We start from the raw sequence: 16,005 nt of genomic DNA, 5'->3' as shown, positions 1-16,005 counted from the left end.
AAATGCTACAATAAACATATGACTCCAGACTGTGATTGCACATAGGAAGAGGTAAATACGTTCCGCTCGAAAGATCACATAAGGTCTCCAGTTGGGAACTAATTCAGGAGCCAGACCTCAGTGTGGAGCCTTCAGGTGTGGTGAGGGGAAAGAGAGGGAGGCAGAGGCAGTCGAGGTAGAAGAACCTCTGGATAGTTTTAGAGTTGCAAGAGAATCTAAGGAAAGACATGGAATTAGTTGTGCTATTTAATTTTTACATTCAACTTCTTTAATAGAATATGTAGAATATTTCTCCATTAATCCTCTTTTTGTGTTTTAGACATTTTATTTTTTTATTTTAATTTATTTTTTATAGACTGCATTTTGATTCATTGTACACAAATGGGGTACAGCTTTTCATTTCTATAGTTGTGCACATGTAGATTCATACCATTCATGTAATCACACATGTACATAGGGTAATGATGTCTGTCTCATTCCACCGTCTTCCATACCCCCACCACATCCTCCCTCTCATTTCTCTCTACATAATCTAAAGTTCCTCCATTCTTCTCTCACCTCCCACCTCTCTACCCCCATTATATATCATCATCCACTTATCAGGGAAAACATTCAGCCTTTGTTTTTTTGGGATTGGCTTATTTCACTTAGCATGATATTCTCCAATTCCATCAATTTATTTGCAAATGCCATAATATTATTATTCTTTATGGCTGAAAAATATTCCATTGTTTATATATGCCACAGTTTCTTTATTCATTCATCTGTTGAAGGGCTTATGAACTGCAGACATGATTTAAATTAAGAAAAAGTTGCGATAAATGCACATGTTAAATTTGCCTCCATTGTGAATCTATAAAATAAAAAACTTGGAAAGATACTAAAATGATGAAACAGACTTGGGAAATTATGAGTAATTCCATTGGTTATAAATAAGACACTTGGTCTCTGTGTCAGAGGAACCCTGCTGGGAACAGAGAGAAAGAGAGAGAGGTGAGTCCAGGACTTGTGAAGAGGAGGATGAGCAATGGCGGTGGTGGGTGTGACTCAGCCGCACAGTTAAGCAGATGCAGAGGTAGAGGGAGAGGACAATGGGAAAGGAAGGTGAAAGAAATAAGAACCAATTTTATAAAATGAAAAGAAGAAAGATGTGTGTGAAAATACAAATGATGTCAGGAAAGAAAGCGTAATCAAGATCATACACCCCAGTCACTTTCTTTGCAACTTGAGTGTGTCTCTGTGAGTAGTTCTTTATCGAATTCCATATAATTCCTCCTATAGGCCTTATTCTTAAGAATTGCATCAATTCTAATACATAACTTTTCTGTTCCAGTGTGAAAATTTCACCTCAAAATCATGTGCATGCAGTGGGTGTTTGTTTAGTGAATCAGTAAATATTAGGATAATAGAGTTGAGTCATATTTTTTGATGTACTCACAAAAATATCTTCATTTTAGAAATAAATATCTAGAATCTCCATGCAAGCAAACTTTACCAAACAATTCAGTGTATGTACCTAATTACTGCAGCTAATGGAAAATTTAACCATTACTAGACACTGAACATTGAATAAAACAGAACTCATTTTTTTTTTCTTTTCTTAGTGAGACACTGGAAATATATAAAATTCAAACTTAATAGTGTGAGATTACAAGTTATTTAAACTTGTTGATAATCTCTATTACTATCTGTAAAGCTGGGGAATAATATTTATCTTAAAAGTTTATTTTGAAAATTAAATGAGAGCCTGAATATATAGTGTGTATCATGATCTCATGGCAGCACATTCAAGCACTGAATAAACATGGGCTATTGCCACCAATATTCTCTCACCTAATAAATTTTCATTTTTCTACTATATTTCAGTCATTATTGTTATTAACGTTCTTATAATTCATTAAATAAATGCACTTTCTAGTCACAAATAACATATCCAGTGGAGAAAAGAGATAAAAATTCATTTATAACAAACTTTTATATTCATATTCATATTACTTGGCTATAGGGGCTAGCTTAAAGAAGAATTAAATAAATCTTCAAGGTATAAAGACAAAGCAACATGGAAGTGTGGATTGAAAGAACTGTTACTTCTGACTGGAATATTCAGGAAGATTTCAGTAAGAAGGTAGAATTGAGCTTGATTATAACAGTGGAATTTCAGTAGAATTTCCATCCCAATAAAGAAATAGGAGGGATGGAAGTGAGGGTGGAGAAAATCTAAACCAGAGAATACAAGGACAAAATAAAAAGACTTCAAATACATACACAAATTAAAGAGACACAAAATATGGTTGTAATCAGATAAGAGGCGTGCAATAAACGATGAATTCTTTCCATGGGCTAAGCGCTTAGGAGATATCTGTGAGTATGGCTACAATAATTTTGACATTTGTGGCATTTACAGTACATGCCAGACAATGTGACCAACAAGAAATTGGAGATAGATGACCTGAATATGGTATTGCAGTGTTTGATGTTCTTCTGTCAGTGTTTGAAATTGTGGAGGAGGGATTAAGTGTTGAAGCCTGTGCTTCAGGCAGTGTGACTGACTGGCAACCCACATAGAAGTGAACTTCCACATTGCAGATGCAGACTGCGAACATCAAAGTTGGGGTAGTAATCCTGACAGGAAATGATATCACCAGGAAGGTGAAGATCATCAAAATGGGCAAGAATTAAGACCTTTGTAACAGAGTTATTGAAATTATTCAGATGTAAAGATGAGGGAAGAAAAGTAACCGAGGACTCTGCCAGCGGTGGAGATTTTTATAGTCCCCAGTAAATATGATGTATACTGATGTGGCTGCATCACTGTAGTATGCTGATTTTAAGTTCTTTGGGTATAAACCAAGGAGTGGGATAGCTGGGTCAAAAGATGGGTCCATTCCACGTTTTCTGAGGAATTTCCATACTACATCCAGAGTGGTTGCACCAATTTGCAGTCCCACCAGCAGTGTATGATGTTTTCCCTACATCCATGCCAACATTTATTGTTACTTATATTCTTGATAATTGTCATTCTGACTGGAGTGAGATGAAATCTTAGTGTAGTTTTAATTTGCATTTCTCTGACTGCTAGAGATGTTGAACATTTTTTCAATATTTGTTGACTGATCATATTTCTTCTATGAAGTGCCTATTCAGTTCTTTTGCCCATTTGTTAATTGGGTCATTTGACTTTCTGGTGTTAACTTTTTCAATTCCCAATAGCTAAACTATGGAATCACCTATGTGCCCTTCAACAGATGAATGGATAAAGAAAATGTGGTACATATATACAGTGGAATATTACTCAGTCATAATGAAAAATGAAATTATAACATTTGTCAGTAAGTGAATGGAACTAAAGAATATCAAGCTGAGTCACATAAACCAATCCCAGAATACCAAAGGCAGAATGTTTTTTCTGATAAGCAGATGCTAACTCACAATAAGGGGCTGAGAAGGGCTAGAGAAGAATAAAAGTACTTGGATTAAAGAAAGGGAGGGAGAATGGGAATAGGAAAGATAATAGAATGAATCAGACAGTACTTTCCTGTATGTATATATGAATACACAACCAATGTCATCCTACATCCTGTCATAACAGAAGAATGGGAAGTTTTACTACATGTATATGTATTATGTCAAAACATATTTTATCATGTGTAACTAATAAGAACAAATGAAAAACACAAATTTGATGTACTAGCCTTACAAGGGATGAGTTCGTAAATAGAAAACCAAAAGGAAAGAATCAAAAGTCACAACAGATTATCAAAATCTTAGGCATTATACAATGAATTATTTCAAGAAACATAAACTCCTTCGTTTAGATTTTAAATACAATCAACTCTTAATTATGGGGAGATAAGATTATTCAAGCATCTTGCTTCTCTTCCTTTACCTGGGGCTTCCGAGTCTATTGGTTCATTCATAAGTGGCTAGAATTCCCATGAACAGTGAAGTGGATGGAGAAAGAAAGTTTCTGTTCCTCAAAAGTAGCTTTGGATGATGGTGAGGTCATGGATGAGTTGAAGAGGCAGATTCACCACAGGACCAAGAATGCTGTTTCTCAGGGCCTCTCATTTGCCTAGACCTCTTAGACAGCATTACAAGGAGCCCAAGAACCACATTTGCAGTCAAATGTTTTTGAAAATTTAGCAAAAGTAAGTAATTTTTATCTCCGTCATTGAAATATTTCCTCTTTCTACTAAAACTCCACCACCACGCTTCATACCTCCCTTCTGAATTAGTCACTTTTTATTTCTATGACTGAAGGACCTGACAGCAACAACTTAGAGGAAGAAAAGTGTATCTGGGACTCACAGTTTCGGCAGTTCAGTCCATGATCAGCTGACTCCATTGCTGTCGGCCTGAGGTGAGGCAGAGAGAGCATCATGGTGGAAGCTGCTGGAGGGAAGCAGCTCAGCTTAGGGAAACCAGGACACAGAGAGTGGGCAAAGGAGGCACCAGGAACCAAATATAAAACCCAGTGGCACCCCCCCATTGACCCACTTCCTCCAACCATGTCCTACCTGCCTATAGTTGCCCACCCGTGACCAACAGGTATAGTAGTCTTTTCAAATTGTTAATCCATCAAATGAATCAAGCCACTGTTAGTTCACTGCTACTGTAATCTAATCATTTACTTCTGATCATTGCTGCGTTGTCTCCTGAGCTTTTGGGGGACAATTCATTTTTAAACCATAATATCCTCTTGTTGATTGGTACTAGAAGGGGCCACAGGGTACAGGTAATTAATTGTTTAGGAAGCTGAATTAGGAATCTATTTAATTTGGGTTTAGAGAGATATATGGTTTAAAACAAACCAGCTATATTGAAGTACACTTGATTTACAAAATACTGCACATATTTAATATATACACTTGATGAGTTCGGACATAGGCCTACGCCCGTGAAACATCACCACTTGTTACGACTTGGATGTGAGGTGTCCCCCAGGAGCTCACATGCGGGACAATGCAGGAAGGTTCAGAGGAGAAATGATTGGGTTGGAAGAGTCTTAACCCAATCAGTGAATTAATCCATGGTGGGATTAATTGTAGTGGTAGGGTGTGGCTTGAGGAGGTGGGAGATGGGTTGGCTTTGGGGTATAAACTTTCTATCTAAAGAGTGAAGTCTCACTCCGCTTCCTGGTGATGCAAGCTACATCCCTCTGCCACCCTTTTACACCATGATGTTCTGCCTCACCTTGAGCCCTGAGGAATGGAGCCAGCCTTCTATGGACTAAGACCTCTGAAACCCTGAGCCCTCAAATAAACTCTTCCTCCTCTATAATTGTGCTGGTTGGGTCCTTTTAGTCATAGCAGCAAAAAGCTGACTAAAACACCACTCAAGGCAGCAAACACATTCATTATCTCAAAGAATCCTTGTATCTCCTCTTGAGTCTTCTTGTTGTTAAACTTGTTCTAAGAACATGTAATTTGAGACCCTCCCTCCTAACAAATTTTTAAATGTATAACACAATATATATTGTACAGCAGCTCTGCAGAACTTGTTCACTTTTCATAACTGAAACCTCTGACCATTGAATAAGACCTCCCAATTGCCTCCTCCCCATTGCCTGACACCCACCTTTATGTCCTCTCCTTCCATGACTTTGACTGTTAGGACACTGCAAACACAGGAAGTAGAGCGTCTGTCCCTCTCTGACCAGCTTCTTTCACTTAACAGTGCCTTTTGGGTTCGTCCCTGTTGTCATAAATGACAGGTTTCCTTTCTAAGCCCAGGTGGTGGTTTTCGTGGTGGTTTTGTATTGGTGTGGCTGGTTCCCCAGTTTTGGGCAGACATACAGCACATTGCGTTGGAATCTCATGATGATTTGTCTTTTTACCTTTCACTCAAATTAGTGCAGGAGCTGATTCTATTCAGAAGAAGACTGAGCCTTCAGTCTTCATTTTCCTTTATAGTACCATTTTCCTTTACAGACTGACATGCCTCCTTTTCTAGGGAAATGAGTGAAAATTAAAATATCACCTTTGTTTATTCAGTAAGATTACTTCTTGTAGAGAAAATAATCATAGATAACATTTACTGAATGATTGTGACATTTAACTCCATTTTTACTGGTGAGGAAACTGATACATAGAGAAGTTAACTAATTTTCCAATACCATACAGCTTATAAATGTCGGGACTGGAATCTAAATTCAGGGACTCAGGTTCCAGCTAGTATCTTAAATTCCCAGGAAACACTGGCTGTCCATTCTGATTGAGAAGGCAGAGCACCCTGAGGGTAAGGTCCTTTGAAACTTAGACAAAGCAATCAGCTTTTCATAGTTCCCAAGTTTCTCCTCAGATAAATGAAGGCAGACTAGAATTCATCATAGGTAGCTGTGTTAGTTAGCTTTCTATTGCTATGACAAAATGTCAGAGAAAAGTAACTTAAAGGAAGAAAATTTTATTTTGGCTTATATTTCAGAGGTTTTGGTCCATGGTCACTTGGCTCTGTTTTTTCTGTGCCCATGATGAGACAGAAAATCATGGCAGGGACTATATGATGGAACAAAGCTCTCGCCTCAAGGCAACTAGGAAGTAGAAAGAAGAAGAAATGAAGGGGCCAGCAACAAGGCACACCCCAAAGTCATGGCTCCAATGATCCACTCCCTTGAACTGGGTTCCACTTCCTACAGTTTTCACCACCTCCCAGTAGTTGATTCAGCTATGAATCCTTGAATGGATTGATTCATTAATGAGGTTAGAACCCTTATGATCCAGTCGCTTCCCAAAAACTTCACCTGTGAACAGTGACATGACTCTTTAGAAAGCTGTGATCCCTTGCTATGGACTAGAACAGATTCACTTACGCAATCTGAATATCCATAGACACCCTGAGCTGTTTTCTCTCAGCTGTGGGTTAAATTTTCCTGGTCAAAGGAATATTTAAATTTCTCATAAATCTAAAATTCTGCTACTTTAGGATAAGTTAACTTCTAGTAGTTTGTTAGCGACTTTTCAAAGGGCACAAGATTACCACCACAGAGATCCATTAATTGATTTTTCAGCATGTGCCTTATGATGGATCGATTTGGGTGGCGTTGTGTTTCTTCTGACCTTGCATTTTTGAAGTACTGCTGAAGTCTTTCATTTAAAGACATTTTGTATAAAAAATGAAATTCAGATGCATCTGGATTGAACAATTCTGAAGAACTTGCAGTGTTTACCTGAGGCTAATAAAATAATTTATGTTTTCCCAGTAAATGAGATCTAAAAGAACAACCATTGCATCAGTATCAAAATCAATTTGAAAAAGATCTATTATGAAATGAGTTTTCTCAAATAAAATGTAGTTTAACAAGAGGGCCATCACTCTGTCTTCTTTTTATGAGAATACTTTCCATTAGAATGTAAAACTGATGCCATATTTTGAAGCCATACTTAATATGTATCAGACCTGATGACTTTCAAGAGCAAAGGATTGAGTTTCAATTTAAATGTATGGATTTTTACACTAAAACAAAGTATCTGGCTGAAAAATAGATCAAGAGACATTTTCTTGTATTCTTTCCATGTCAGGTAAGGAAATTGCGAAAGTATACATTCAAAATTGTGTAAGATTTAGTATATACTGGCAAAAAAAATGACTCTGTATAGATTTTTCTAAAATGCACTCATTCTGTTCTGCCCTTGAGCCAAAATGAATTAATATTTTGGTTCTTCTCTGTAAAATGTGGTTGAAAGATTGTTCATTATTGTTGAATTTCAATATGATTGCAAATTAAATGATGCAAAACTCAATAAAGTAAAATACACAAAAGACCAATTAACATGTTTTCTCAGTAAGTATGTAGAAGAATGAGAGAACATACTGTTCTACAGTGTAGCATATAATTAAGATGTAGTCATAAATCAGGGAGACATTATAACTTGTTTAGGTGCACAGGTGGCTTTTAGAAAGATTGATTAGTTTCTCTTGCCCCCGTGAGATGAGAGTTCATAGTTATTCCTACAAATTTAAACAGAATAATTTCTCAGACTTCCCACAGTACATACGCTTCAGTGCAAACAGCATGAGGGAGATAAATGTTTGCAGGGTCTTCATCTCCTTGTCTGTTCCCGTTCCAGATGCTGTCTACGATGTCATCACTGTGGGAGCCCCAGCTGCCCATTTTCAGGGATTTAAGAATGGTGGTCTTCGGAAACTACTCCATAGATTTGAAACAGAAAGGAGAAAGTAAGTAGAGACAACATCCTCATCTTCCCTTTGAGCAAATCTATAGACAAGTTTCAGAAAGACACCCGGGCCATCATAACCAATAGTCCTTGACATTTCCAACCCACTGGGTAACTTCATGTTTTCAAATTTCTCCAAAATACTTGAGAAGAAATTAGAGCAATCAGAATGTCTGAATGAGCTGCTTATTGGACACAGTGCTGTGCTAGCAGACAAATATCCCGGAAGCCAGGCTGCTAAGAGGTGATATTCTAGGACTAACCATGGCTCACTCAAGAAATGACATTCAGAGATTTAGCTGGATAGGTCCTGTGTTACGATTCTGTCAGTGACTTCTGTTGTGGCCTGAGTCAGGACACACAACTGCTCCATCATTTAATTTTGCCATTTGAAAAGGAGACATCAGAACAAAACTCTATTAGTTAAGTGTGAGATTAACTGAGAAAACTTCCTGTTCCTTGGGGAAAGGCATGGCAGAAAAACTGAAGGATCACCACAGTTTATAATTTTATCGTGCCTGTGCTAGTCAACTGCTTTTCATCATTATGACCAAAACATCTGACAAGAACAACATAGAGGAGGAAAAGTTTATTTGGGGCTCACAGTTGTAGAGGGTCAGTCTGTGGTTGACTGACTCCATTGCTCTGGGCCTGAGGTAAGGCAGAACATCATGGTAGAAGGGCATGGTGGAGGAGAGTAACTTAGCTAATGGCACATAGGAAGGAAAGAGAGAGAGAGAGAGAGAGAGAGAGAGAGAGAGAGAGAGAGAGAAAATGAGAGAATGAACAAATGAGTAAATGAATACAGGTAAAAGATAACCCTTCCAAGGCAGACTTCAGTGACCTACATCTTCCAATTACATCCCATCTCCCGGTAGTCCTGTCAGCTAATAACGTCAGAGCCCATATGGTCCTATCATTACCCAAAAGCCCCACCTCTTAACCTTGCATTGGGTACCATGATTTCAACACATGGGCTTTTAGAGGGTATTCCAAATCCAAATCATAACAATGCCCTTCTCTATTTTTGTTTTTTAGCTACTTTTCTTTATAAAGCTTTTGCTTGAGTAGTTTATTACCCTCCCTCAAAGACCCCTCCTCTTGAGTTTACTCAGTAATATTCTCCAATTATGACTGCACTTAGGCAAACCATAAAAAGCATCATGCAGGTGTGAAGAACAACTTCCTTTTTAAAATAGTTACTCTCCTGGGATTAAGAACCTAAATTTAAAAACAGTAGGGGGAAAGAATCATTCATTAGTCACACTTGATTCAGTAATAGTATCAGAAGATCTATTTGAGAGGAAAAAGGGAGCTGTTTTGAAAGTTTGATCACGTTTGTCACATATAACACTTGTTTTTTTTTTTGATGCCCAGATGTTCAGGAAGAAAGCATTTAAAGTCAGTTTGAATTGGCTATCTGACTTCCTATTACATAAATATATAAACTAGCAATACATATGTATTTTTTTTCTTTCTACATTTTAGAAACTGACTTTGGTAATGTGCTGTTAACTCACCTATAACCTTTATTGTATTTCTCCAATTTCTTTGGTTTTCTGTTTTTCATTGAGAAAGGTCTATCCTTCTGTGAAATTGTATCACATGTGTAGATTGAAGTAACCATTGCCATAATTTTACAGAACTATTTCATCAGCATACAGAAACTCCCCCTCCCTCAGGTTTCTCCTCAGTATTCATTCCCTTGCCCCAAACCTTTCTGCTATAGAAAGTGGTCTTATCAACCTCCTGAAGTGGGGAGGGGAAGGGAGGGTTCTAGCAAGAGACTCTGCAGATGAGGGGCATCTCTTATTAATGTCATGGGTGATGGAAGTCAGTCCCAAACACAGACTCCATGAGGAAGGGAAACTGTCTAAGTGGAAATGTGAGTGGAAGATAGATTCTACCGGTGGGCTTTATTGAGGGGGTATGTTTCTAAACTTGGCTTTTTGTGGGTTACTCAACCCTAAAATCGACAGGGGTGGTTAAAAGATGCATGATCCATTGGGTTACCCTTCTCCTAGTTATTTGACTTTTCTTGGGTGATGATTGTGTTCATGGTGGTAGTGGTGGTGACATTCGACTTCACTGAGAACTTCTCTGAAATCCAAATTGAGACATTTAGGAGGAAAAAATCATGGAGTTTTCACTGTCATGTTATTTCTGAAGTCCTGAGGATAGCCAATACTTTTCCTCTCTCCCTCTTAGAGCTTTTTGATGTGACTTAGGTCTTTTGTCCAGAGGGTTTTATTGTGAATATCAGGAAAAGTGAAATAGATTGTGTTTACTCCATCTTGTCTAAGACTAGAAGTCTCTAACGTGAGACAATAATTTTGTTTTGTTTTTCAAGCAAATTTTAAAGTGTATAACATAATTAGAAGACTCAAAACTATCCACAGGGTATCCAGAATCAATTTTAATGTGAGACATGGAACATAACCCTATAATTTTATAAAATATTACTCTACACTGTTAGCAAATACAAATACTGGGTTATGTGATTGGACCCTGAATAATATTTGTTAAGTTTGAAATATATGTATTAATACCTGAATTATTCACTATTTTTATGTTCTTAATGGGTGTCTGATCTAAACACGCAACACATAGAGCTGTAGGGTCAATTTAAAATAAAAGTAAGAGAAAAGTGTGCTTGATGTTTGTAAACATTGATCGATGTCTTATGTGTGTTATATATCCCACTGCTTCATTAATTATTTATAAAATTAATCAAATTGTTTGAAAATTAGCAGTGTGAATCTTAAAACGCCTCTTCATAGGGTAGTATATGGGTCAGATATGACATGCTGAGGCAATTCAGAGTTGACCATGGTATTGACCTGTCCTTTAAGTTGAAAGCTAACTCCAGCAAAGACGTAATACCTAAAAAGGGTGCACCCTGCCAGTACTTTTTATGGAACCCTTTCTAGCAGCAAATACTGCATTTGGCATTCAAAGACAATGTGGCAAAGTAAACCTGTGTATATAAAATTAGTATACTGCACTTAATAAACTACATATTGAAGGGCAAAGAATCACATTAAGTGAAGGAAAGTTTCTTTGCCTCTTCTTTCCTGTGGTGACTGCCCCAAAAGACTCAGGCCTTTTTGGCCTTGTTTTTGCAGAACCCACCACCACCCTTGTGCTATTTCACCTTCATTTATTTTCTTCTCAGTTAAGCCAAAGAAATATTGTCATCTGAGAACAGATGTAATTTACGTTTCTATTCCTTAGTGATCTATTTTTTGATGAATATATAGACCACATAATGGAACGGGTTCAGCATAAGAAAATCCTTCCTCATGGTATTCATGTAGTACAAGTCTGATCACGTACAAATGTATTTTTAAAAGCTACAAGATAATTAGAAAGACTGATCTTTCTAAAGCACAAATACCTGAGCGCATTACTCCAGTGCTCCAAATCCTTGAAGGAGTCCATGCTCATCCATCCATCAGGCATTCTGAGCCTCCATGATTTCACTCCATGACTTTCCACCTTCATCACTTCCTTCTCCTGTGTTTGTGTCTTAAATGTTATGCAAATTATTTCCCAGTGGGCTTCACACATTCCCACCCACCTCTTCTCCTTTCCTTGTTCTGAATGTTTCTTTACACACACACACACACACACACACACACACAATCTGTACTTCTTATCTCCCTATTATTTTCTTTTCACTCTGTCAAAACCATCTAAGTAACCCTGTTCAAAATTATACTCATGATCTAGCCTGATATTCTACCTTCATCACTAGACCTTCCTGATACTTTAAGTTGATTTGATTCTCTCTTATATTTTATTTTTACTTCCCTTGTAGCTTTAATTTACAAGGGCACAGGAATGGCGTATTAATATTTTTCTTGCCTGATATTTTCACAATAGGTTTTCTTTTCTCCTTGAATAATAATAGACAATGGTCTTGAATTTTGGATCTTCCTGAGTGCCCTAAAAAGCACTTTGTTTATAACTTTTGTATAGATCAAGGTCAACAGGCATTGGAATTCACATATGAATCAGATATAGCCTCAGACTTAAAAGTGCAGAAAACTCCAGGAGTAGGAAAAATTTCACAAATATTATAATGCAGTAAGATCAATAACACACAGACAATGGGTTCTCAACCCTGCTGGCATATCAGAATCAACTTTGCAGCTTTGAAAGATTTTATCTGTGACACAATATCACCCCAGATAAATTAAATCAGAATCTACAGGAAGGGGCCCAGGCATTGGTATGCTTTAGAAGCTTCCCAGGTGAGTAATTTGAAGCAAGGGTGCAAACCACTTATATAACTGTGAATGAACAGTGCTGCGGGAAGACAGGTGGAGGGTGTGGAGAAAGGAAATGGGACTAGCTACACAGGTGAGTTGAACTGGAGAGCTACACAGACCCCTTCTGAAACAAAAGCTGTAAGAAGGAATATTTGTTAAACCAAAGAAGAAAAGTACTGTAACCCACTTATTGGAAATCTTCATTTAGAGAATCCCAGGCAGTTGCAAAATGGAACTATATTGAGAATAAAGGTATAAGAATGTTGATGTGGGAAAACTTGGCCCTGAATAACACACAAATAAAATCAAACTTATTATAGAGGTTTTCATGTTGCAAACTTGAGACTTTTATAGAACCAAAACCTTAATTACACATGCATTTGTTGAAAAAGACCTATCAGTGTATTTGTGACCTATGTATTGTAATAACAAACATCTAAGGCTGGGGATATAACTCAGTTGGTAGGGTGCTTGCCTCACAAGCATAAATCCCTGGGTTCAATCCCCAGCACCACACACACACACACACACAAATCTACCATTTTGAATGTTTTAGTCAGTTTTTCATCATGTGACCAAAAGACCTGACAAGAGCAGCAGAGAGGAGGAAAAGTTTATTTTGGCTGTTAGTTTCAGAGGTTGAATCAAGGGTCAACAGACTTCATATCTTTGAGCCCAAGGTGAGGGAGAACACCATGGCAAAGGGGCCTGGTGGAGGGAAGCAACTCAGGACCTGGTGACCAGGAAACAAAGAGAGCTTTACTCATCAAGGACACAATATAAACCCCAAAGGCACAACCACAGTGACTTGCTTCCTCCAACCACACCTTACCTGCCTACAATTGCTTCACAGTTAATTCATATTAATGGATAAATCCACTGATTAGGTTATACCTCTCCCAATTTAATCACTTAATCTCAGAAAATTCTTGCATTGTCTCACACTTGATCTTTTGAGGAACACCTCATATCTAATCTGTAACACCAGGCATTGATGATTTACCTAGATACTACGTGAAACTAATAGGTTTATCACCTACAACATGAATAAATTCTTTCTGCCTTGTTTAAATGAAAGGGAAATTGTCCTTTACAACAAATATTTTTTTCTCTCTTTGAACATTTTAATTTCAGCAAGAAGATTAGATTGAGCCAGAACTATAACTAAGTAGGTTCATCAACTGAAAGTATAACCCTCCCATTAAGATAAAAAGGTACCTCATAAAAACAAGAACCTTTGTAAAGAAGAAGAAAATCCAATGAGGGACTCATAACTCCTTATGAGTATTTTAATTCTTTATGATCTGTTAATTTTGGCTACACTCAGATCTGGGACCTTTCAGGTGATCTTTTTTTTTTTTTTTCCCGGGGGGATAGGGGTGGTTACTGGGGGAACTCAGGCACATTCAACCACTGAGCCACATCTCCAGCCCTATTTTGTATCGTATTTAGAGACACAATATCACTGAGTTGCTTAGCCCCTCACTTTTGCTGAGGCTAGCTTTAAACTCAGGATCCTCCTGCCTCTGGAGCTGCTGGGATTACAGGCAACGCGCCCTTGCAGGTGATCTTAATGTCAAATGCCTGCCTGACTTCTACCCTAGCTACCACAGACTCTCCCTCAACATGCTCCAGATGCCCATCATCAACATTAACTAAGCCAAAATTTGAAAACGAAGAGGGAAAATAAAAGGTCTTAAGAAGCATGAACTAAATTTCTGCTGTTAGGAATATTGTAAGTTATACTTGAACCTGTAAACATGCAGTTTGTACTAAAGTTTGAGGAAATTTTCTGAAATAAATAAAACAGTAGCTTAGTCTGTTCCTGCTGCTGCAACAGAACAATTTAGGCTGGGTAATTTATAAAGAATAGAAATGCATTGCTCACAGTTCTGAGCTAAAAACCCAAGATCAAGGCACCAGCAGATTCAGTGTCTGGTGAAGTCTGTTCTCTGCTTCTCAGACACTATCTTCTAGCTGTGTCCTTACATGTGGAAGGGCAGGGCAGCTCTCTGTTAGTTATAAGGGCACTAACCCCATTCAGGAAGTAGAACTCTCGTGGTCTAATCACCTCCTAAAGATTCCACCTGAATTCTGGAGGCACACAAACATTCTGAAAACAGTGAGCAACACACAGAGGGTTAAACCGGTCTTGCCTTCTTTGAGGTCAGTGATCAGCCAATCACCAGGACAAAAATTCTGGTGCTGAGAATTTATTAGTACAATAGTAAGGAAAAATGCCAATAAAAATGTCCTCATTCCCTATTATAAATAGGAGACTTCTTGTATAAATGGGGGAAAAAGACATCAGAGAAAGAAGTCATCTCCAACTAATAATATAGCAGCTATTGGATAAACCAGGAATAGGAGAACTGGATGCAAAACTTCATACCACCACCTTTCACATACATTTTTCTGACGCAATCAGTAGCCACTACGTAATTTGAGAGAGATAAAAACATAAATTAACATTTTCAGTTAGCATTTTCATGCTTGAATGTCTAAGTAAAACCTTCAGAAACTTTTCTCTATTTCTCTATTTTCCATTTCTCTATTTTCTGTAGTGACAGATGAGCAGACTAGGCATAGTTACAAAACTGTTTTAAAACTGTTCACTTCCATGCTCAAGATTAAAATTCTTATTCATTTGTATAAAAAGAGAATGTGTGATTAAAATGCATTTGGGAAAGCTATAAGATCCCATCCGTGATTTGATGGGAGGGCAAATTATTTTGTGCTAGTCGAAGCTCTTTTCTGTCTCTTGCTTGATCTCTGGATTTCTTGCACACATTTGTGTTGTGACTCATTGACAAGCCATTTGGAGTCTGAGTTCCTAATTCCACTTGGTATTTTATGTGAATCAATAGGGTGTGTCATATATATTTTAAGTAGAAATAGTTTGATATTTCAATGATATATATTCTTAATAAATAATTTTATTGATGCTTTTCCAGTTTGGGAAAGAAATGTGTTTATCAGAAAATACAGAAAAGTCCAAAGAGATCAGAAACATCTGTATTCCCCCTCTTCACTAAGACAGTTACTGGAAGCATATTTTATAGTCTCTTCCAGTTATTTGTCCCACATAAAATCAACATATTTATAATTTTTCTATTATAGATTCAAAATTGCAAAACCACCTAAACTAATTCTCTCACTTCATATTTTTCACATATACATGTATATATAAATATAATGCTCTTCATTTTGTAAATAATTTATGTTTTTGTGTTTCTTTAGCAGTCGTGTCCAAAACACCAAAAAGCTGATCTATTTAAACATTTCCATTTTGAAGCGATTAAAAAATTCATCCCTCACTCACTTTCAAATGCTTCTTTTGTTTTTCCTTTCAGAAAGAACACTTTGTATCACAAATTTTCTTTAAGCTGTATGAAGATATGTCAGTTCCTCTTTGTTTTTTCTTTTATTATGTGTCTAGTTGCTAAAAGTGTGTCGTTTTGGAGAAGATGGTGATTTAATATTTGGTGTTGATTATAATTTGACTCTTTGCAGGTATATTCTTTTTCCTCTCATGAGTTGATTTTTCTTTGGCCACT

General features: G+C 37.2%; 1 protein-coding gene across 9 annotated transcripts in view; it reads left to right on the top strand.

The window, feature by feature from the left end:
• INPP4B (inositol polyphosphate-4-phosphatase type II B) overlaps positions 1 to 16,005 on the top strand; it is a 781,666-nt gene that overhangs the window by 622,027 nt on the left and 143,634 nt on the right. For all 9 annotated transcript variants that reach the window (XM_079154820.1, XM_079154821.1, XM_079154817.1 and 6 more), the window contains one exon: positions 8,067 to 8,175. In XM_079154820.1, coding sequence (XP_079010946.1) covers positions 8,067 to 8,175 — 109 coding nt within the window. The remainder of the gene's footprint in view (positions 1 to 8,066; positions 8,176 to 16,005) is intronic.

This window comes from Sciurus vulgaris (assembly GCF_902686455.1).
Source record: "Sciurus vulgaris genome assembly, chromosome: 9".
NCBI lineage: Eukaryota > Metazoa > Chordata > Mammalia > Rodentia > Sciuridae > Sciurus > Sciurus vulgaris.
This window is presented reverse-complemented; position numbering and strand designations above follow the sequence as displayed.